We start from the raw sequence: 22,182 nt of genomic DNA on the forward strand, positions 1-22,182 counted from the left end.
ACTTCCTTATATAACTATCTGGTTAAACTTCATTCATAATAAACCAGAAGTGAAAACCCAGAACATGTGAAGAGTGAGACTTTATACAAAGGATAAGACGAGAGAAAGAAGTGACTGAGTGTCTCTCTTACACACACAGAAACACTTCCTTCGTCCATTTCATTTAATTAACCTTTGTTGTTGTTGTTACTGTGTGTCAAGCTGTTAAGAGATCTTACCTGTTGTAGCATGTCCAGCAGTCTTCCTACATAAAAAATATTACCACTCATTTTTCAGTATAATGGGGAAAAAACGTAGAATTGGCCTATGCATTCACAAGCCTGTCTTCTAGAACATCAATTAACTACTGGGGCTGCCACATCTTTTATCACTACCCAGACAATTCTGATCAATGCCATCAACTCCTGAAAAGAGCAAAGACTTGAGAGTGAACTTTTCTATACCACTGTCTTGCTTTTGTAGCCTTTACTGCATTAATCCAAACTGTGAAACGCCTTGAGTCTCAGGATCTAATAAACCGATCCATCCCTCCTCCACACTCCCAAAGCTGACCTCACAGTTTGCAACTGGTTCCAATGGCTTCAAAGGATCCCAACCTGCATCCTTCTAGGGACTATTCTCAAACAATGAGCTAAAACTCCATGCAGCCAGCACTGTGCTTAAAATAATAAGATTCTAGGAGCTTTAAGAGCTGTGCCAGAAGAGGGGATTTTTGACAGGTGGCCGGTTATATCGCTTGCTGACATGGCTTCTGCACCAAGTGTGGAAAGTACTTACATGGCCAGGGAGCCCAGGATTTCTCACTGGCTGAAGCAAAAAACAAGATGTTATCCACTTCCATGTATGACTGGCCTGGAAGGGCAGTGCAGCGGCTTAAGTATTGGACTAGGATCTGGGGAATCACCGTTCAAAATCTCTCCTTGGTCATGGAATCACACTGGGTGACCTTGGGCAAGTCACACTCTCTCAGCCTCAGAGAAAAGCAATGGCAAACCCCCTTTGAATGAATAGTGCCAAGAAAACCCTGTGATAGGTTTGTCCAGGATAGTTTCCTGCATCACACCTGTGAGGCCCAGGCTAGCTTAAGGGACACACTGCAGGTTTCATAGTCTACTTTGCTCTGTTCTTCAACAGTTCATGGCAGTCCAGCATTGGGCCATAGGCAAGATATGAAACCAGAGCAAAGCCCATAATCATGTTATTTTCATGAATATAACAATCTGTAACAGCACATCATGCATGTATATAAATGTGTGCTGTGTAACATTGCTTCTGGAGACCACAACATAAAGCAATCCTTTGGAAGGATTTTTTTTTTTTTTGCCATGCCTTATATTTTCAAAGTACATTTTTTTTATTTTAAAAAATGAAAATATCAATGTAAGTTAAGGAAAAAGTTCAAATTAATTTTGTCCACAAAGCAAAGCAATACAAAACAAATTCAATGACGAATCTCAACATCAAAAAAACCTAAAATGAAAACAAGGTAACTACTAATGCTCCTGTGTTAGGTTTTCTAATGCATTTTTTCAAGCAGTTCTTGAAAATAAATCTATATAACACTTGACCCACAGCTCGCAACTAGTGTGCCAGTACAAGGTCAAGGTGGTACTTCTATTCACAGAAGCTTTTATATAGTGTCACAGTTGAACAAGCTAGTAGACTGAAATAAAAGGTGCTGTTACACCCTACATAAGGGTAGAGAATTAACACATTTAACTAACAGCTACCAAACAGGCACAAAAATTGTTTTAAGAAAGGGGTGTGCAGGCTGCATATCCACATTTCTGTTTTATGAGAAACTGTGACTTCAGATAACTGTTTGCTGTAAATAACTATTCTGAGCTTTTTGGAAAGGAAAAAGGAGACAACATTGATTAAAGGTACAGGCTTCTACAGAGCAATGTAATTTTATCCCAACAAGGTTGAGTTTTTTTCAGTGAAGGTAAGGTCTGGCCACTAGTGATCTAAATTAAATTCAACTCTACTCAGAGACAGCAGGTCCCTGCACTGGGTTTTTTGTTTTTTTTTTTTTTTTGGGGGGGGGGGATCTGCAAGCGCACACACAGGGATATAGCAGGTGCAGCTAAACATATGTGTAGTCTCTATCTGAGAGCTGCTGGGAAGAAGCTGAGCTGTGAATTAGGAAGAGCAGGGTTCATATTTCACTTCTACCATGAATGTATTATATGACCTTAAAGGAGGAGTGGGCAACTTGTGGGAGCCAGCATAGTGTAGTGGTTTGAGTGTTGGACTGAACTCTGGAGACCAGGATTCAAATCCCCACTCAGCCATGGAAATTCACTGGGTGACTTTGAGTAAGTCACAATCTCTCAGTCTCACAGGATGGCAATGGCAAACTGCCTCTGAAGAAACTTGCCAAGAAAATCCCATGATAGGTTCCTTAGGGCACTGTAAGTTGGAAACAACTTGATGGCACACATCAACAAGGTCAATTTGTGGCCTCCCAGTTCCTACCTAACTGTAGTTCCCAAGATTCCCACCACTGGCTATGTTAGCTAGGGCTGATGGGAGGTGCAGCTCAACATTATTTGAACCAAGAGCAAGACATTGCATTGCATTGCACTGCACTGCCTTGCCTTGCCTTGCCTTAGGGTCAAAACCAGGAACCAATGGTCTTCCTCAGTAATCAGGAGATAATGTAAGGATTCCAATAAAATGCAGGCAAACCAATATTCTGAAGTACAATATTAAAAAACACTTACCAAATAAGGATGCACATACTGTGTAAATTGTAGATATTGTGATTGTTAAACAATGATAATGATCAGCAGAGTGGCAGGCAGCAGGAAAAGATGACAGCATTCCAGGTGGAGAGACTTACTCAAACAAGCCATGGCCCTGAGTCTGCAAGATCTGAGCAGGATGCTAATAAAAAGAGTGTTTTGGGAGTCTCTCATTCATAGAATTGTCACAACTCAAACCCAACTTGACAGCAATTAACAACAATCCAGCATTTGTGCGGTCTTTAAATGACTGTGGCAGAATATTCAGGTCTACTCCTTTGTTGTCATCTGCCACTTCTTGGCCAGTTATGTCATGGCTCTGCCATCTTCACATCTTCTCCTAATTCCATAAACTAGTCTTTGAAATGGCCCTTGGGCTATTCAATAAACTGTACTTCTGCTCATAAACTAGTCTTTCCTTCTACGTGCTGCAACGCAAAATGAGAAAGAGCACAAGAAGAAACTACATTTCCTGACAGTAAGAGTTGATACTCTAGGCAGGTCCTCCAAATGTTTTGATGACAATTCTCATATTCCCAAGAATTGACCTTGATGGCCAAGAATGACAGGAACTGTAGTCCAAAACATATGGGGAGCATAGGATTCCCCCCCCCCCCCGCACACTGTGCCTTGTTATAATTGTATTTGTATGTAAGCACTGCCTAGATTTTGGAGGGTTGCAGTGCCAGTATAAATAACCCCCTTGGTAAATCTCTATCTGACTCACTTATTTGGGCAATGCCCATTCTGCCAAAAGAAAAAAGTATCTCAAGAGAGTGCAACCAGTCTGCCTGAATTTTAATACCCTTGGGGGAAGGCCAGCATCGAAAGTAATCGTGGGTGAGGATATGGAGAAGAGCCTTCTTGGGGGCTGCTCCCAGGCAATGGAATTCACTCCCAGGGAAGCCTAAGTTGGCCTCCTCCACTCTCTTGCAAAAGAACTTTCAATTGCAGTGTGCTGTGTTTTTAATCATCATTTTGGGGGCCTCCACTTTAGGCCCAGGAATGGTCTTTTTAAAAAAAACCGGATGTAAACTAGAAGTGTGATGTCAAAGGCTTTCACAGCCAGCATCCATAGTTTTTTGTGGGTTTTTCAGGCTATGTGGCCATGTTCTGGAAGAGTTTATTCCTGACGTTAACTCTAACCCTAACGATGCCAGCCACAGATGCTGGTGAAACATCAGGAACAAACTCTTCCAGAACATGACCACATAGCCCGAAAAACCCACAAAAGAACCTATAAACTAGAAGTGATTTCCTGTCAATTCCTGTTTTAAAAAATGAATTCTCTTGGGTCTGAAATGGCCCAAGGGGGCTTAAAAATGTGCCAAAATGGTGCCCACAGCTCCTAGAGGGCATTGGGGGGCATTTTTGTCTGCAGCAGGGTGTGTGTGCATAGCCCCCAGTTCTTCTAGGGGACCATTACAATATTTTCTCCCACATCAGCCCACTTCTGTTTTAAACGTTTGTCATGTATCAAGAGGCTGGATGGCCATCTGTCGGGGATGCTTTCAATGAGAATTCCTGCATGGCAGGGGATTGGACTGGATGGCCCTTGTGGTCTCTTCCAAGTCTATGATTCTAAGAGCCTGCTATCAGGTTCCATGCAATCTTGGTGCTTTGAAAAATATTTAAGGTTATAGCGATAGCATCTTTCTCCACCTATAGCAAACAGTAAAAAAAAATCAAGAACTACAGGATAGCTACACACACACACACACACACACACACTGCACCACCCAAAAGGCGCTATTTAGAAGCAAACTGTTGTCAAGAGAAGCAGGTATTGGTTCAGCCTCTTTAAAAAAATTTCATGGAAGTTCCAGTCAAGCTAAAAATGCATGGTAATTTAAAATAAAAATATTCAGTTATGTTTATTCACATATTAAAATTGTACAAGCTAAAGGAAATGACATTGAAAACATCTGAAGACTAATTTTTACAATACACAATATAGCAGATACCAAAACTAGAACTGTTAGGTTAAGACAGATACAGCCAAGAAAGCAGTTTGAGAGCCTGTTTTGTTTTGTTTTAAAAAAATGGAATTTAACAAAAATAGATGTTAACCAGCTACCCAGTATTATACAATGATAAATACTTCAAAAATATATTAAGTTATATGGAGTTTCTGGATTTGACAGGAAATCCACAGAAATCCCAGCCTTCAATGGACTTCCAAATATACCAATTTATTCTTCTCTTCTTCTCCAAAAGGGTTTTCAACCGTTAAAAGTCACTTCAGTTAAAGAACTGGTTCTGCAGCCTCTACTGTTTTGGTATCAACATTCTCCTTACCCCTAGTTGTAGTGTAATTTCTACTAATGTCATTATAACAAAAACATGTAAGCTATAATGCTCTGTGCAATACGGACCTTGCAGCTATACATCAATGAGCGGCCACAAGACTTCATTTGCATTTGGGCACAGGTGGAGTTAAGCTCTTCATTCTTGTTAATACTGGCTCACATATCACAAGGCAACAACTCCCCCCCGCCCCTCTAGACACCCCCCCACTGCGCCACATACACTCATACACACTAAGAAGAAATCCACACACATCTTCACTTGGGTTCCATGGCAAGCCCACCACTAACATATAGCATTAACATCCAGCAATCAGCAGTTTCCCAGAATGACCTGCGACAGTCACAGCTCTCATACCAAGATCCAGAAGATGTCCAATCTGAGCATTCGTATTAAGCGGCATTTTGCGAGTTGTTGTTTTTACCCCATTTGTACTGCCCGGATGTAATGTGCTTGTCAAAAGGTTCTGATCCAACTCTAGTTAAAAATATATATGTATATATAATATGCTTCTGTTTTCAGCCATCATAGAAATATAGAATGGACTCTTCACTAGCATGTTGGCAGTTTCAGAAGAGAGTGCCCGCCCGCCCGCCCCTTTCGTCCAAGTCCGTGGGTGCAGTCTTATCGCACAGCCAAGAGGAAGGCCAAACCTGCCAGGCCAAATCCTGCCGCTGCCGCCATTATGGCATTGCTTATGGTACTGTTCTGGTCAGCTGGATCGGAGCCATGTTTATTGAAGAAGTGATAGAAACCATCCTAGAAAAAGAGAAAGCAAGATCTTTAGTCCAACCTATTTCTCATTCACTATTTTGTAACTGGATTAATAAAAGTATGCTTATAAAGAAGAAATAAAAGGAGGGGGAGGAGACAAGGGAAGGGGACATACATAGGATGCGGACAGGGACGAAATAGTGATTTAAGCTGACCAGGGTTACAAAATACAGGCACCACTCTGTATCCACATAGCTTTTATCCACAGATTGAAGCACCCAAGGATTGAACGTATTTTAAATAGACAGTTGCTTTCTAAAGAGGTGTAATGGTGTCATTAGCCATCTTTGAATGCTAACTCAGTCTAGTTATTTTTCCTGTGTGCTAGGTAATATACAACAGTTAACTAGCCGTTCCTCCCAATGATGAGGGAAGGGGGGTAAAGACAGATCTATTAAGGCAATTCTCCACTGTTATTAGGAATGCTGACACTTCCATGGCTCACCCAGAAAACCAAAGGGGAAGCATATCACAACTGAAGCAGCAATGTGTCATCTAGCAATACAAATCAGCCCTAAGGTACAAGGTGAACTAAAAGCTGTTGATAGAATTCAGACTTAGCCCGGTCTGTCTGGAAAATAAGTATTCAGAGGGATCTTGTAGCACCTTTCAGTTAGCATGAGCTCTCATTCTCATAGACTTGAGTAGCATGAGCTTTCATAGTTGGCAGCATGAGCTTTTGAAGACTTGAGCCTACTTCCTCACAAGCATGGGGAAGCAAGCAGGCCCAAGTCTACGAAAGCTCAAGCTACCAACTTTTTTCTTCCAGTTAAACTCAAAGGTGGTATACGATCCCTTTGCATACTAAAAGCTGCTGAGTAAATGATTTCAGCCCAGCAACTAATGAACCAAGGTAGGGTTTCGCATCAAAGTCAAACTGTCCATTGAAGTCAAGAGAAGTGGCGGTTTATACATACAGTCACTCTGATATTGACTTACAGTTCAAAATAGAGTGAAACTAGGAGACAACTACCAACATGTATAAACCAAACAGGAACAAGCATGAGCTAGATTTTTTTTTAAATTCCCCCTAGGAAATAAGGCGTGGATATTACAAGGGTGTATTCAACAGCTGCCTTATCAGCTCCAGAAAAGTTAGAATGCTGTGGCACAAGTTCCACATGGGCTGCATCCACACTGCAGGAATAATCTTGTTTAACACCACTTTAAGTGCCATGGCTCCATGCTATGGTTTTCTGGGCATGGTAGTTTATTCTATAGCATGGAGTGATGGCACTTGAAATGGTGTCAAACCAGATTATTTCTGCAGTGTGGATGCAGCCCTGGGAACAAAAGCCTGCTATCCATTTGTCTCTAAACACCATTTTTGTGACACATGGTTCTTTTATTGGCTGTGGCCACCCAATTCAGAGCTGACCCATGCTAGAAAGGGCCCCCCAGCAGCTGCGTCGCCAGATCTTTCTTCTGAATAATCAAGAATGACAGTAATATGATGCCAGATGGCCATGTTTGAACTCCTATTTGGCAGCTGTCTATGTAAATGAGTTATGTTCTTAATTTCTTCCGGAACTTTGTTCTTTACACTTCCATTTGGGCAAACAATAGGTGCATTTTAAGCTGAATGTCAGTTTACACTTTTGCCGGCAGCTGCTGTGGGGTCATTAGCATTTAGGTGGGCCTGTTGGAGGAGACGGAGTCAACCCTTCTTTCTTCCATAAAGGGATCAAGAATTGGGCCAGTCACCTTTAAAAGTGGCTCTGCTGAAAGCAGACTAGTTATTGCAAAGCCAAATACATATAAATAATAAAAATGGGAGATTCTGAATGAACTATAGATGTCGTACCTCCTACTGCCTGCCCATTTTACTGCCATAGATATTGAAATCCTGTTAAGAACTACTTGAGATTGATCAATAGCAGTACAATAAAAAGCTTTATAATTAAAAAAAAAAAAAACAAGAAGCACAGATTGCAAAAGAAATTAAGAGTGGCAGCAGATTGATTCCCAACAGATTAGAAACTCCACCTGCCTCTTGCTGCTACAAGCAGGGTGGCTTCAATTTGTTGAAAAACAAAACACTACCTGGTCAATAGTTTTATATTTGCAAGTATTTTGTTTTTCACTTTTAGCCTTCAAGTTTAGCAAGAACTTGAAGAGGGGCAGGATCCATTCAGCAGTTAGCAAAACGGTGGGGTTATCATTATGACATGGGGACTGCACTTTTAAGTCTCCAAACTACTAAAATAAAAGGGCTGTAATCTAGTAAAATTTCAAGCCAGCATTGCAAAGAGGTGTGCAAACAAAGCTTTTTTCCTTTTCATTTTATCCCTTTCTACAGCCATTAACGCTAAGCCCATTCACCTGCAATCTTCTGGATCAGTGCCAGGGTTACTGGCAACTGGGAGGCAATGCTAGAGATTTTGTTGTTTTTGTTTTTTGCTTTGCTTTACTATTTATATCCAGTAGGTTCAACGTAACATACACAGCTCCTTCCTCCGCACTTCAGTGGTAGGTCAACCCTGTGAGATAGATTACAAAGTGGTTAAATGAATCAGTCATCCACTGAAGCTGAATGGTGGGACGATCAGAAAAGGTAACAGGACATGCAGGTATACCTCAGTTAACAAAGCCTCCTTCCAAAGTCTTTTTATATCCATCCAGCCCCCCTTCTTCCTCATCCTGTCTAGCTAGTTGTTTTTAAGCAGCACCTGCATTGGGAAGATGGTGAAAGAGGGCTGGAGAAATACAGTCTGCCTTCCATATTGGCGGATTTGCCATCCCTGGATTTAATAGCAAGCCCCCATTTTTCTTAATGGCAACACACACTGTGCTGCCATTAAGAAAAATGAAACTTGAGCATTTACAGATTTTGGTATCCACAGGAGGGGTCTAGAATAGATCCCCTGCAGATACAGAGGTCTGACTGTACTGTCTTTTGCTGTCAGGTTGTAGCAGTAGGTCTCCACTAAACAGTGAAATAAAGTTTCACCTGGAAAGAATAGGATTCAACTATAGATTATCCCACTGTATCTGCGTGTGCCAACTTAAAATCAGCATGGTAAACAGCAACTGCCTCTAGAATTCTTTACAGTGCATGCATGCACAGCAAAACAGAGAGAAAATGGAAAAGCAGGTAAGGCTACCTCACCAGTCCCCCTCTCCAGCATATTAAAACACAAAACACAGAGATCTATGTTTGGGCATCAAAATGGAAATCATAAGAAAAGTGGAGGCTAGTGGGTGAAATGAAAAAAAAAATATATAGCTCCCTGGATGAATTTTGGATGAAAATTTCAAGTGCTCACTAGAGAGTTCAAATATTTTTGTTTACAAATACAAAGCTTACTTGTTATGGTGGTTTCATTTCACAATGTGCACATTGGTAATTTTGAATTTTTTAAAATTCTGAAAGATGTTAAAACTGCCCTTCATTTTTGTTGTACAAGAACCTATTCCAGTTAGACTTAAATGATGCTGGCACACTGTTCTCCCCTTCCCTTCCTCCTTTTTATGCTACAAGAGACCAAGGTGGCAATGTCTTTGAAAAGGACTGTTTTCATGTTATTTCTGCCTCTGTTATCAAACTGTCCATTAAAGAAGTCATGCCCAGGAACACATCTACTTCAATAATGGAGATATGCATGTACCCCTTCACACAGTGTGGAGTTAAAACTGTAGAACTCACTGTCACAAGATGGCTACTAACTGGGATGGTTAAAGCTTTTTTGGAAGATGGGGCCATCAATGGCTATTAGCTGAGACAGCTGCACTACCACCTCCAGTGCTATAGGCAGCATTGTTGTTTGTTGGTGTGTCCCTTCAAGTCATTTGCAATTTATCGTATCCCTATGGCAAACCTATCAAGAGGCTTTTCTTGGCAAGATTTGTTCAGAAAGGGTTTACTATTGCCTCTGTTTATCAACTGCTGGGGTGTGAGATGGAGGGTACAGTTGTACCCATGTCCTATTGGCAGGAACCGCTTTGCAAACAGAATGTTGGACTAAACGTGTCTGTAACTTGATCCACCATTGCTCTTCTTATACAGTGGGCCCTTGGTTTCTGCTGGGGTCTAATTCCAGGACACACACACCCCCCATTGAAACCAAAATGCATCTATGCTGAAATCCCAATGGAATAGTAAAATGGTGTCCCTAATAAAATGACAAAATCAAAGAAGCTTTTTGGAATTTATATTGTTTTGGAATATTGCCAAGATGTGGGTGATTGAATCCATGGATTAAAAAATCTGTGGATATGGAAGGTTGACTGTATTCTTAAACTTCCTCCGCTCCACTGCAGTGTTTCTCAACCAGGGTTCCCAGAAACCCCAGGGTTCCTGGAGAGGTCTCTAGGAGGACTGCAAAAAACATGACCTTTTTAAAAAAATCTTTCAGGTATAGGCCTATAATTTTATGCAGGGTTTCCCTGAGACTTGAGAATTATTTCAAAGCTCGAGAAAAGCTGCCTTACTAGCTCTCAAAGCTACAAAACTACAACATACCAGGATGCTTAGGATTCAAGAAATAGTTCCCACAACCTTTACTTCCTTAGAGGCACAGTATCAGACACACCCCATCATATGGAAGAGCCACGAGAGTATTTCAAGCCCATGTGTCTGAAAATGATTTCCAGACACATGACTCACACACTGATGCCAGTGACCCTTTAAAGATCATCTGTATATAGGCTGCCCCACCAGCTTCCAAGCACAGCAAGCTGGGAAGGGGTATCTCATTACACCTTTCACGGGTTAGAAAATAAGCTTTTGTCCAATAAAATCTCTTATGCTTTCATTGTGCGAGTGCACTGACTGCAGAATATGGTTACAAAGATGCTGGGAGGGAGAACTGAAGTGGGGGGAAAGAACCAGGGCTAGAGTTCTCATCCAGCAAAGAGGCACTTTTGAATAGACTTACTTTCCCTCCAATGGTCTGTTTGAAAACTGAGAACTGAATGCAGGTTTCTATGTATTCTTTACCCTTAGTGCTGTGGGAAATAGTTGCTTTGAAGTTGATTATTCACATTCCTGGCCGAGATTTAAACCCGCACCCACTCAACAATGGCTAGCACCAGATTTTTCAGAGCAGCAAGAAACTCTACCCAAGGGAGGGGGAGAACCTCTTACAGTTAACATAAGCACAGGGAAATCTCTGTAGCCTTTTGCTAATGCCTTTGCTTGCATCTGGGGAAAAAAATCAAGAAAAGCCATTCTTTTATTACTGCTGACCTCCAGAATCAGCAATAGAAGTATCTTTCTTCTTTCCATTATTCTTAGCATTAAAAAAGGATGCTTATTGCTCAGAGCTATCCACAATACTGGGATTCCTAAATTTGTTTGCAGCAAGCTTCTATCCAGAAGGCAGAACGTCTCGGGTTATAAATGAGGATTGGAAAGATTCCAAACACTTAAGAATGTAAAATATTTATCTCTAGGTCTGATTATATCCAAGACAAAACAAAGGCTTTTGTTGGCAGAGTGCTCACTCTCCCCCGCCACCAACCCAGTAGATCAATACAAAAAGCTTGCAAAAGACCCAGTAACAGCAAACTATGCTATTAAAGTATTCACAGAGCAGCTTAGACCTCTACTAGGAGTTGCACGTGGCCCAACCTTGTACTTTGATCAGCCTCACCTGACACAGTGGAATGTCACTTTGGGGTGAAACTGACGTCCAAAGGAGCTTCCACCTGCCACTTGAATACTCATAGGTTTAGCCCAGTTGTGATGACATTAAAGCAAGGCGATCCTGCTCCACCACATCATTGGCTCTCTACAGGGGGAAGCCATACATCACAACTGCCAGTTGTTCATGTCTTCATCATACTCTGAATTATGAACTTCCATTTATAGCATTCAACATTTGGCAGCTTCTGTATACCGCAGTAGAAAAATTAAGGGACATATGTCAATGAAAAGGCAAAATTAGGAAACACTACATTTTTGGACTACAACCCTAAAATGCTCCAATCTGCAGGGCTACTGCCTGTACTGGTTAAGAGGTTTTAGGAATTTGTTGCTATTGTATGCCTTCAAGTTGTTTCTGAGTTAGGTGAACTTATGGAGTTTTCTTGGGAAATGCCAGAAAACATTTTCAAGCTCAGAGAGGAAAGCACTAAAAATTACCATAAGTGCTCATCTACATAAAAGTCATAACATGGTCTCAGTAGGACTTAATAGAAGTGCATGAGAACTCCTTTTTCCTGGCAGGTGGCATGGACACCCTCCACAGACATATCCCACTGGAAGTGAGTGTTGGGTAAAACCTACTGTTGGGTGCACTCCACCATAGACCCAAGGTCTAGTAAAAGCTGTTAACCTCACCAAGTCCCTGTAGTTCCTTAGAGGGAAGATACCCTATAAGTCATGGATGTAAAACGTATGGTCCATCAGATGTTGTACTATGGAACCTATCCTCCCTCACCACTGAGTATGCTGACTGCTGAACTTTGGTCCAACCACATCTGGAAACCCACACATTTTCCCCATGTCTACTGCAAGCCACTGGCTCTCAACCTTTGGTGCTCAAGATGTTTCAAAGGTCAAATTCATGGTCAATAGTGACGAATTCTGGGAAGTGAAATACAAAACATCTGGAAGAACAATGGACAACAACACTGCTTTAAATCCTGGAGAGGAGACTCGGGAGTATGGGAACTCCAGTCAAGGACCTCTAGAATTGAGTATCTACTAGGTAGTGGAACAAGCTTATTCCTAAAGTGGAGCTGAAAAAATTATCTAAAAGTGAGATCCATGAAGCCAAGATTTGCTTCCTATAGTCACTCTTGTTTCACATGTAATTCCCGTAGCCCTGCACCAATTCTTCTCAACATTCATTCTAAGTTGGGTTTTTTGTGGCTCATGTTATTTACAGTACACACAAAACACTCTATATTTAACAATAATGACAAAGTGCTTTGTACAAACATCATTGCTCTGGAGTAATGCTTCCTTTCACTAACAGTGCAACCCTATGTCTATGTGGAAGCAAGTCCCATTGCATTTAGCAAGACTTACTCCATGGTAACTGCTTAAGATTCCAGTTCTGATCTGAAACAGAACACCTCCCAACATAGAAAATATGCTTGCTTTACTTTGCCTTAATGTTTTCAGAATCAGCAAACACCCACACTGTTGGTTCCAAGTGTGTACCGATTCAGCACCAAAACTGGGAAATGTTACTTCTTTGGACTACAATTCCCAGAATCTCCCTGCCATAAGGCTAGTCCAAAAAAGTAACTTTTTCTAGTTACAGTATGATGATGAACTTACTTTAATGTGCTATATCTAGGTTGGTTCTTGACTGCCTCTGCAATTTCAGCTGGTCCAGAATGTAGCTAATGTCCATGGATTATTGTGGATAAAGAATGATTCAGGACTTGCATCATTTACTTCCGACCACCACTCATTTCCTGTTTGCTTCCAGGCCAAATTCAAGGTGCTGGCTATGATGGCTTCTACCTATCCCATTCCTGACACCAACATTGAGGTTTTCCCTTATCCCAATCACTGCTGCCAAAAGTGAGGGTCTTCTATCGCACCATCTACCCTCTGCCATCTAGCTATGGACTTCTGTGGCCACCAACTGTGGAGAACTTTCAGATGCTCTCGTGTTCCTGATGTGAGACTTTATTCATCTTATCTCTCTCCTGGACACCGCTTCTCTGCATTGACTGCTGCCACCACAGACATGTAGCATTCTTGGAGGCCCCAATATATAATCCAAAAATAAGGCTATATTAAAAAGAAATTGAACATAACATCACAGACTAATTAAATACATAAACAGTGGGCCCTCCTTATACACAGACTTGCCATCCGCACATTTGAGCATCTGCGGATGGCAAGCCTGTGGGGGGGAAAGAGGAGAAGGAGGTGGCACTGCAGGAGGAGCAGGACACAATGCGAAGAAGAGGAGGAAGAAGGCACAGCACGAGGTGGAAGGAAGAAGGGAGGAGAGGCAGAAGGAGGAAGATGAGGTGAGGCAGGAGGAGGAAGAAGGCACAATGCAATGTGAGGTAGGAGGAGGAAGAAGAGTGATAGGGAAGAGGTGGAGGAAGGAAGAGAAAGAGGCAACGGGGGTGAGAGAAGGAGGAGGAAGCTCCTTCAAATTGCCACTGTGGTGGTGCAGTTGCATAGCCACGCTACTATTGAAGTAAATGGGACTTGAGCACATGTGGATTTTGGCATTCGTGCGGGGGGGGGGGGAGGGGGGATCCAGAATGGATCCACGCAGATACCAAGGGCTTACTGTATATCCTGATGCTAACACACAACTCTCATTCACATATCATAACTAACTCTGATTCTGAATTTCTTCTATCTCTGACCCCAAGAGCCAAAAAATGGTCCAAGTTCTGGATAACAGAAAAACAACCTAACTGTTCTTTCACTGGTCATAGTTTGAGGGAGGAAATAAAGCAAAAGGATATAATCAGCATCCCTGAAACCCTGAAATGTTCAAGTCTCAAGAAAACTCACAACTATCGGATTATGGTTTTTCAATTATCAAGTCCTTTAAGAACACAAAAGTCCTAGTTACCTAGGATATCTGTTATTCTTTTCATCCCACTCTTCCAAGGGTTTCAGAATGAACTTTCCAACTACAATACAACCCTATATCTGTGGGACCAGTACCCGTGGTTTCACTTAACCACATCTGAAAAAAAATTCTCTTTAGACATTTGCTAGGTCCTCCAGTGCAATTCTATGGTGAGTTTCTGGCAGATGCTGACCAGTCGCACTGGGGACTTTGAAATGCCTAGAGGAGTAGTCTCTAGAAATCTCTAGGTCCTCCAGCACAACTTGATGGTCAATTTCCTTCGCAAGTAATTTGTTTGCTATTATCTGCACTAACTCTGGGAATTTATCCCCCAATGATACGGGGGTTCTGTGATGAAATGGACAAGATGAAAGCAAAGAGCTGTTTAGACATCTGATATCTAATATCACCACTGTCTTCTCTCTCTTTCTAGGTATCCTGAAAGCCTAGTTATAAAACCTTTGGCCTACCTAATATTTGGCACTACAATTTCCACAATCCCTCATTATTGGTCATGCTGATTGAGGATGTTGGTAAGTGAAGTCCAAAACATCTAGAGCGCCAAAGGCTCTCTACATGCTGATCTCTGCTATCCTCTTTGCTCTGGGCCAGACAGAAGATCTTTCTGGTTAAGTCAAATGCCACATCACACCTGCAGTCATTAAATACAAGCATGAATGATGTGGGCAAGAGAATGGCACTTCTTTACTTGTGATGCACAAGACCAGCTTTCTGCAACCTGGTATCCTCCACAAACTTTAAACTTCAGCTCCTATCAACTCAACACAGCATGGCCAATAGTTAGGAGAGTTGTAGCCCAAAATACCTTGAGGATACCAGGTTGGAAATGGCTATAATTGTACAGCTATCCATCAGTTGATCCAGGACATGCATTTCTGAGTCCTTCAAAGAATTTTGTCTTATATCTACTTAGTTTCTACGCTACATTATGGCTGGATTATCTGAATTAACACTAAACCTTCTCTTCCTCTCTAACTGAGAACAGCATACCCCAGGACAGCTGCACTGCACCTGTTTCCATGCTAGAATTCATAGTTGATCCTAGGGTTCCTATCACGTCTCCTTTTTTTTCAAAGAATGACTGCTCTCATGAACAAGGCCATCCAGCAAGAAGAGATGCAAAACAGATTATGCATCTGATGTCTATTCCAAGCCAGCAATGTACATTTGCATCTGCAGTGCAGGCAGGTGAGATCACCACAATTGGTTCACCAAGTCACATCTGTCTGAATGAGACAGCTGCCCAGCATCAGGCCTTTCCCAACTTTGGGGGGGGGGGGGGGGGACAGTGCAGGCTGCATTATTAATTCAGACAAATTGTTCAGAGCAGGAACACAACATGATGCAGCATGGAGGGGAGTTAATCCACTCTGCAGCTTGATAATGTGGAAGTCCATCAGTAGAGAGGGCATTACCTTATGCAAAAATGCACAGTACTGAGCTAATGTTGGAGTTTCCACAGTCAGTTTGCAAAGAGTATAGACATCTAATGATCTCTGCTATCCATAGGGAAAATTCTGACCCTGCAGGGTTCCACAGCTCTATACAGACTCAGGTTACCTTTCTCTGAATCATCTGCATTTTAATTTTTTTAAAAAGCAAGTTTAAATATTTATTACAGCAGATTGCCAAGTGGACCCTGAAGGCTCAGAAAGTCCCAGATCTCCTTCATGCCAGTCCTCTCCTAGCTCCTTACAAGGATTTCAATAAACAGACAGAAAACATATCTGGGGTAGCTGTGCTGGCCATATAGCAAAATACAGTAACATCCAAAATCCACAAAACAGTGACATCTTTCTTGGGCAAAACAAAATTAACAAAAGACATGTTGCAAGCTTTCTAAGCTCCACTAGCTTCTTCATCAATAGAGGTGTTAATAATCATACAGGAGAAATAAATAAGATGATGTTAGTCACAAGCCTGCATATGATGAAGAAACCAGTGGCGCTTCCAAATGGTCACAATTTCCCCCCCTCCTGTATGCGTTTTAACATCTCTGCCTGATGAAGAAGCCAGTGGAGCTTCCAAACAATCATAAGTTTTTCTTCCCCTGTATGATTTATAGTATCTTTGCTTGATGAAAAAGCCACTGGAGCTTCGAAAGCTTGCAACATGCATTTTGTGCATTCTGGTTGGCCCATAAATGTTTTGTGGATTTTTGGATGTTAGTGTAACATACACCCAGCTGATATTCTTAAGGTCAGATGTGGATGTGTGTTTGCACAATCATTCCAAGGGCAGAATGTCTCAACCTGGTGAACGATGGCCTTGTTGGACATATTAACCCAACTCCCCCCATCCTTCCTGGCACAATCTGCCCAAGCCCAGAACTAGGCCATGGTATTGAGCAAGACAGATGCCCCAAGGAGGGGCAACTGGCAAGGACCAAGCCCACCATATGGAGAGAAATGGCAGGAGGGGGGAGCAAGAGAGAGAGAAGGAAGGAAAGAGGGGGGCTGACTCCAACCCAAGCTCTTTTCCAAGGCAACTTCTCATGCTTTGTCACAGCGTTTGCTTCCCTTATATGGCCAAAAAAATTATCCCGGCTTCCCTAATGCAACTCGCTCTTCCCTCCCCTTTGTCAGTCCTCCCTTGCGGAACGAGGGGGGGCTGGCTGGCCAGCAAAGGCAAGATCTCCAAGGCCCCCAGCCTTGGAGGAAACCTTATTGTAAAGCAAGGGGAGGGGGAGAAACAGACACTGAGCCCAGGAACCAGAAGGCAGGCAGATCAGGGTTGCTATCTCTCCCCCCACCCTTGTGTCAAGGTCATTCCCAGCCTCAGCAGCCAGACCCAAAAGGAACAGAAGAAAGGGGATGCTGGCTTGGCAAAATTGGCATTGGAGGAGGCAACTGCAATGGAGAACCTATGGGGTAGCGGGATGCAGGAAGGATGGTCCTCCTTTGGGTTGGTGAGGAAGCATGCACAAAGGATGGCCCTCCTTTGAGTTGGTGGGGAGATGCAAGAAGGATGGTTCTCCTTGGGTGGGGGTGGGGTATGAAGGAAGAATGGTCTTCCTTTGAGTTGGATCTCCTTCAATGGTCCTCCTTTGGGTATGTGGGGAGTATGCAGGAAGGATGGTCCTCCGCTGGGTTGATGGGCAGCCATGCAGGAAGGATGGTCCTCTATGGGTGGGAGGAAGAAAGATGGTTCGCCTATGAATTGGAATGGGCATGCAGGAAGGGGGGGGGTATGCCTCTTTGGGTTGGACCCTCTTTAACTCCTTTAGGTTAGAGGGGGTGCAGAAAGGGTGGATAGTCCACCTTTCAGTTGGACCTCCTTCAACTGTCTTTCCTGCAGGGCATGCAGGAAAAATGGGGGCACCCAGGAAAGATGGTCCTTCTTTAGATTGGTAGGGGGTATGCACAAAGGTTATTCCTCCTTTGAACTGGTGGGGGGATGCAAGAAGGATAGTCCTCTTTTGGGCTGGATGAGGAAAGATGCTTCTCCTATGAGTTGGAAGGGGCATGCAGGAAGGAGGGCATGTAGGAAGGCTGGTGGGAGGGGCATGAAGGAAGGATGGTCCTCTTTGAGTTGGGCCCCTTGATGTTCCTCCTTTGGGATGGTGGGGGGGATGCAGAAAGAATGGATGGTCCTCCTTTGGGTTGGACCTCCTTCAATAGTCTTCTTTTGTGTTGGTGGAAGGGGGCATGCAGGAAAGATGGGGGGATGCATGAAGAACAGTCTTCCTTTGAGTTGGGCCTCCTTCAATGGTCATAGAATCACAAAATCCTAGAGCTGGGAGAGATCCCAAGGGCCATCCAGTCCAACCCCCTGCCATGCAGGAACTTTCAATCAAAGCATCCCCGACAGATGGCCATCCAGCCTCTGGCCCTCCTTTTGTATGTGGGAGGGGGGGCATGTAGGAAGTGGGGAAAACAGGAAGGATGGTCCTCCCTTGGGTTGAATGGTGGCATGAAAAAAGATAGTCTTCTTTAGGTTGGACACCTTGGATGGTCCTCATTTGGGCTGGGGGGGCATGCAGAAAGGATCGATGGTCCTCCTTTGATGGTCTTCCCCCTTTGGGTTGGTGTAGTGGAGGCATGCAGGAAAGATGGATGTTCCCCCTTGGGAGCAGGCAGCACTTTTCCCCAACCTCCAAAACTCTTATTGCCAAAATAACGTAATAAATCAAAACAAGGAAAGCAACCTCAGACATGGAAGCTGGGATGGAAAGACTGGGCCTTGCAGACCTTTGCAGACAAGACATACTAAAACAAATGACACTACTTGCCCCTAGAGAAAGTGTACCTGCCATTCAGAATCACTGGGGTATGACTGGGGAGTCACTGGGCAAGTATTCCCCAATGATTCCCTATGGGCAAGCATTCCCCAATGATTCCCTATGGGCAAGCATTCCCCAATGATTCCCTATGGGCAAGCATTCCCCAATGATTCCCTATGGGCAAGCATTCCCCAATGATTCCCTATGGGCAAGTATTCCCCAATGATTCCCTATGGGCAAGCATTCCCCAATGATTCCCTATGGGCAAGCATTCCCCAATGATTCCCTATGGGCAAGCATTCCCCAATGATTCCCTATGGGCAAGCATTCCCCAATGATTCCCTATGGGCAAGCATTCCCCAATGATTCTTCATGGGCAACAACAACAAATTTTTATTCCAGTCACTGACCAGTATGAATGATTCCCTATGGGCAGTTATTTCCCAATTAATTATGTTCCCTTATGGGCAGGTATTCCCCAATGGTTCCCCAGCGGCAAGCATTCCCCAATGATTCTCTACATGCAAATATTCCCAATGATTTCCTATGGGCAAATATTCCTGCTCCGCTCCAGTGCTACCACAAACGCCCATTCCCAGAATTCCAGAGCAAGGAGAAAGGGAAGGTTGAAAGAGGCCTTGAACCTTATCATTGGGAATATCTGCCCATAGGGAATCATTGGGGAATACCTGTCTATAGGGAATCATTGGGGAATATTTGCAATAGGGAATCAATGGGGAATATTTGCCCATAGGGAATCAATGGGGAATACTTGTCTATGCGGAATTAATGGGGAATACCTGTCTATAGGGAATCAATAGGGAATATTTGCCCATAGGGAATCAATGGGGAATATTTACCCATAGGAAATAAATGGAGAATACTTGTCTATAGAGAATCAGTGGGGAATATTTGCCCATAGGGAATCAATGGGGAATACCTGTCTATAGGGAATCATTGGGGAATATTTGCAATAGGGAATCAATGGGGAATACTTGTCCATATGGAACCAATGGGGAATATTTGTCCATAGGGAATCATTGGGGAATACCTGTCTATAGGGAATCATTGGGGAATATTTGCAATAGGGAATCAATGGGGAATACTTGTCCATATGGAACCAATGGGGAATATTTGTCCATAGGGAATCATTGGGGAATACCTGTCTATAGGGAATCATTGGGGAATATTTGCAATAGGGAATCAATGGGGAATACTTGTCCATATGGAACCAATGGGGAATATTTGTCCATAGGGAATCATTGGGGAATACCTGTCTATAGGGAATCATTGGGGAATATTTGCAATAGGGAATCAATGGGGAATACTTGTCCATATGGAATCAATGGGGAATACTTGTCTATGGGGAATTAATGGGGAATATTTACCCATAGGAAATAAATGGAGAATACTTGTCTATAGGGAATCAATGGGGAATATTTGCCCATAGGGAATCAATGGGGAATACTTGTCTATGGGGAATTAATGGGGAATACCTGTCTATAGGGAATCATTGGGGAATATTTGCCCATAGGGAATCAATGGGGAATACCTGACTATAGGGAATCAATGGGGAATTGTCTATAGAGAACCAGTGGGGAACATTCCGGAGCCCATTCCCAGAGGAGGCCGCAGGCGCTGCCAGCCCCGGAGGGAGGCCCTGCTGAGGAGTCCTTACCCATCCTCCGTGCTCCTCCATCCAGGCCCTCTTCTCTCCGGCCAAGTAGGCGGCCAGTGCCTCGGCCACTTCCTCGCTCTCCTCCCGGCCGGGGGCGCCCCTCTCTTCGGCCAAGGCGGCGGCCAGGCTCCCGGCGAAGGCGACCAGGGCGACCACGCGGCCCCAGTTCAGCCCGCCCTCGGCCTCCATCTGGGCCGCCACCCGCGAGACCAAGGCTGCCGCCTGGCCGGGCTCCGGCAGGGCTGTGCTGCGGAAGAAGGCCCGCTCCCGGCTCTCCAGCTCGGCGCCCACCCGCCGCAGGGTCTCCGCCGCGCGGCTCGGAGGCGGAGGCAGCGGCGTAGCGCCCAGGCGGTGCTGCAGGTAGTCGGCCAGCAGCCGCGACGTCTCCTCCCGCAGCGCCCCCGGCATGGCGCTCGTTCCGACCGCGAGGATGGCGCCGCTGCTGCTGCTGCTGCTGGCACTACTGCTGGCCGGCCGGGCGCGGCGCTGACTAAGAACACCGCGGCGGCGGCGGAGGCGACGCACGCCACGCAACGCACGCACGCCAAGCCCCGCCCCTTTCCCGGCCGCGCCAGGCAGAGAGGCCCTGCAGCGCCCACTTCCGGCGGGAAGAGGAACTGCAAGGCGGAGGCCGAAAGGAGGGAGGGAAGGAGGGAGCAACTCTGCTCTGAGGGGATGATTGACAGAGATTAGAGCCAATCAGTGGCTCTCAAACTTTGCCCCTACAGATAATTTTGGACTTCAATTCCCAGAAGCCCCAGTCGGTAGGCTCTACTATTCAGGAACTCTGGGAGTTGAAGTCTCAAAAAAAGGCCTAGAGGGCCAAAAGTTCAGAACCACTGAAGAGATATAAGACAGATAGATAAGAGTGCTGTGTGCAAACTCTGCAGCTCTCTATAAATAAATGTTAATAATAGTAATAGTAATAATAATTAATAGATACATAGTTATAGATAGATATAAAGCACTTTATAAATAAACGTTAAGAAGAAGAAGAAGAAGAAGAAGAAGAAGAAGAAAGATAGATGTGGAAATTCTACACTATAAATAAATGACAATAATAGCAATAATAGATAGATAGATAGATGATAGATAGATGATAGATAGATAGATGGATAGATGATAGATAGATGGATAGATAGATAGATAGATAGATAGATAGATAGATGATAGATAGATAGATAGATAGATGATAGATAGCTGTGGAAATTCTACACTATAAATAAATAACAATAATAGCAATAATAGATAGATAGATAGATAGATAGATGATAGATAGATAGATGATAGATGGATAGATGATAGATAGATGGATAGATAGATAGATAGATAGATAGATAGATGATAGATAGCTGTGGAAATTCTACACTATAAATAAATAACAATAATAGCAATAATGGATGGATGATAGATAGATAGATAGATAGATAGATAGATAGATAGCTGTGGAAATTCTACACTATAAATAAATGACAATAATAGCAATAATAGATAGATAGATAGATAGATAGATAGATAGATAGATAGATAGATAGATGATAGATGGATGGATAGATAGATAGATAGATAGATAGATAGATAGGTAAAGTGCTGTGCAAATTCTACAGCGCTCTGTAAACATTTCTACTGCATTTTGGAGATATCTGTAATTCATTATTTTAGATATTTGTGATGTGTGACTTTAACTTTGTGTTTTTATGTAGACTGCTGGCTGTCCTGTGCTCCTATGAGTATAATAAACCATCCCTTATCATCCTCTTAGGAGTTTATCAGACAAGGGAAATTGGAAGTATAATCCAATGCCAATCCGAACACGATTGTGGGGTTTCACGTGTATTGTGTGATAGACTACCACACACAATTTCGGGCAATGGGAAGTCAGTCCGAACACAATCATGGGGTTTCACGTTATGGCGTGAGAGGTGATCACAC

The 22,182-nt window shown here is 43.4% G+C and overlaps 1 protein-coding gene across 1 annotated transcript; it reads right to left on the minus strand.

Moving 5' to 3' along the window:
- Positions 1-4,595: 4,595 nt before the first annotated feature.
- On the minus strand, positions 4,596-20,717 carry BCL2L10 (BCL2 like 10). Its single transcript, XM_089538848.1, has 2 exons — positions 20,251-20,717; positions 4,596-5,813 (listed from the first exon to the last, which is right to left on the minus strand). The coding sequence occupies exons 1-2, from the start codon at positions 20,656-20,658 to the stop codon at positions 5,679-5,681; spliced, it is 543 nt and encodes a 180-aa protein (XP_089394974.1). The 5' UTR covers positions 20,659-20,717; the 3' UTR covers positions 4,596-5,678.
- Positions 20,718-22,182: the final 1,465 nt, after the last annotated feature.

This window comes from Sceloporus occidentalis, unplaced genomic scaffold, assembly GCF_023333645.1.
Source record: "Sceloporus occidentalis isolate IW3139 unplaced genomic scaffold, rSceOcc1.0.p SCAF_9, whole genome shotgun sequence".
Taxonomy (NCBI): domain Eukaryota; kingdom Metazoa; phylum Chordata; class Lepidosauria; order Squamata; family Phrynosomatidae; genus Sceloporus; species Sceloporus occidentalis.

Bases quoted from the DNA above. Each gene is read 5' to 3' on its own strand.
- BCL2L10 (XM_089538848.1), bottom strand. From the start codon at position 20,658: ATGCCGGGGGCGCTGCGGGAGGAGACGTCGCGGCTGCTGGCCGACTAC. The intron at 5,814-20,250 runs GTAAGGACTCCT...CTCTTTTTCTAG, and splicing joins TGGAGGAGCACGGAGGATGG to GATGGTTTCTATCACTTCTT.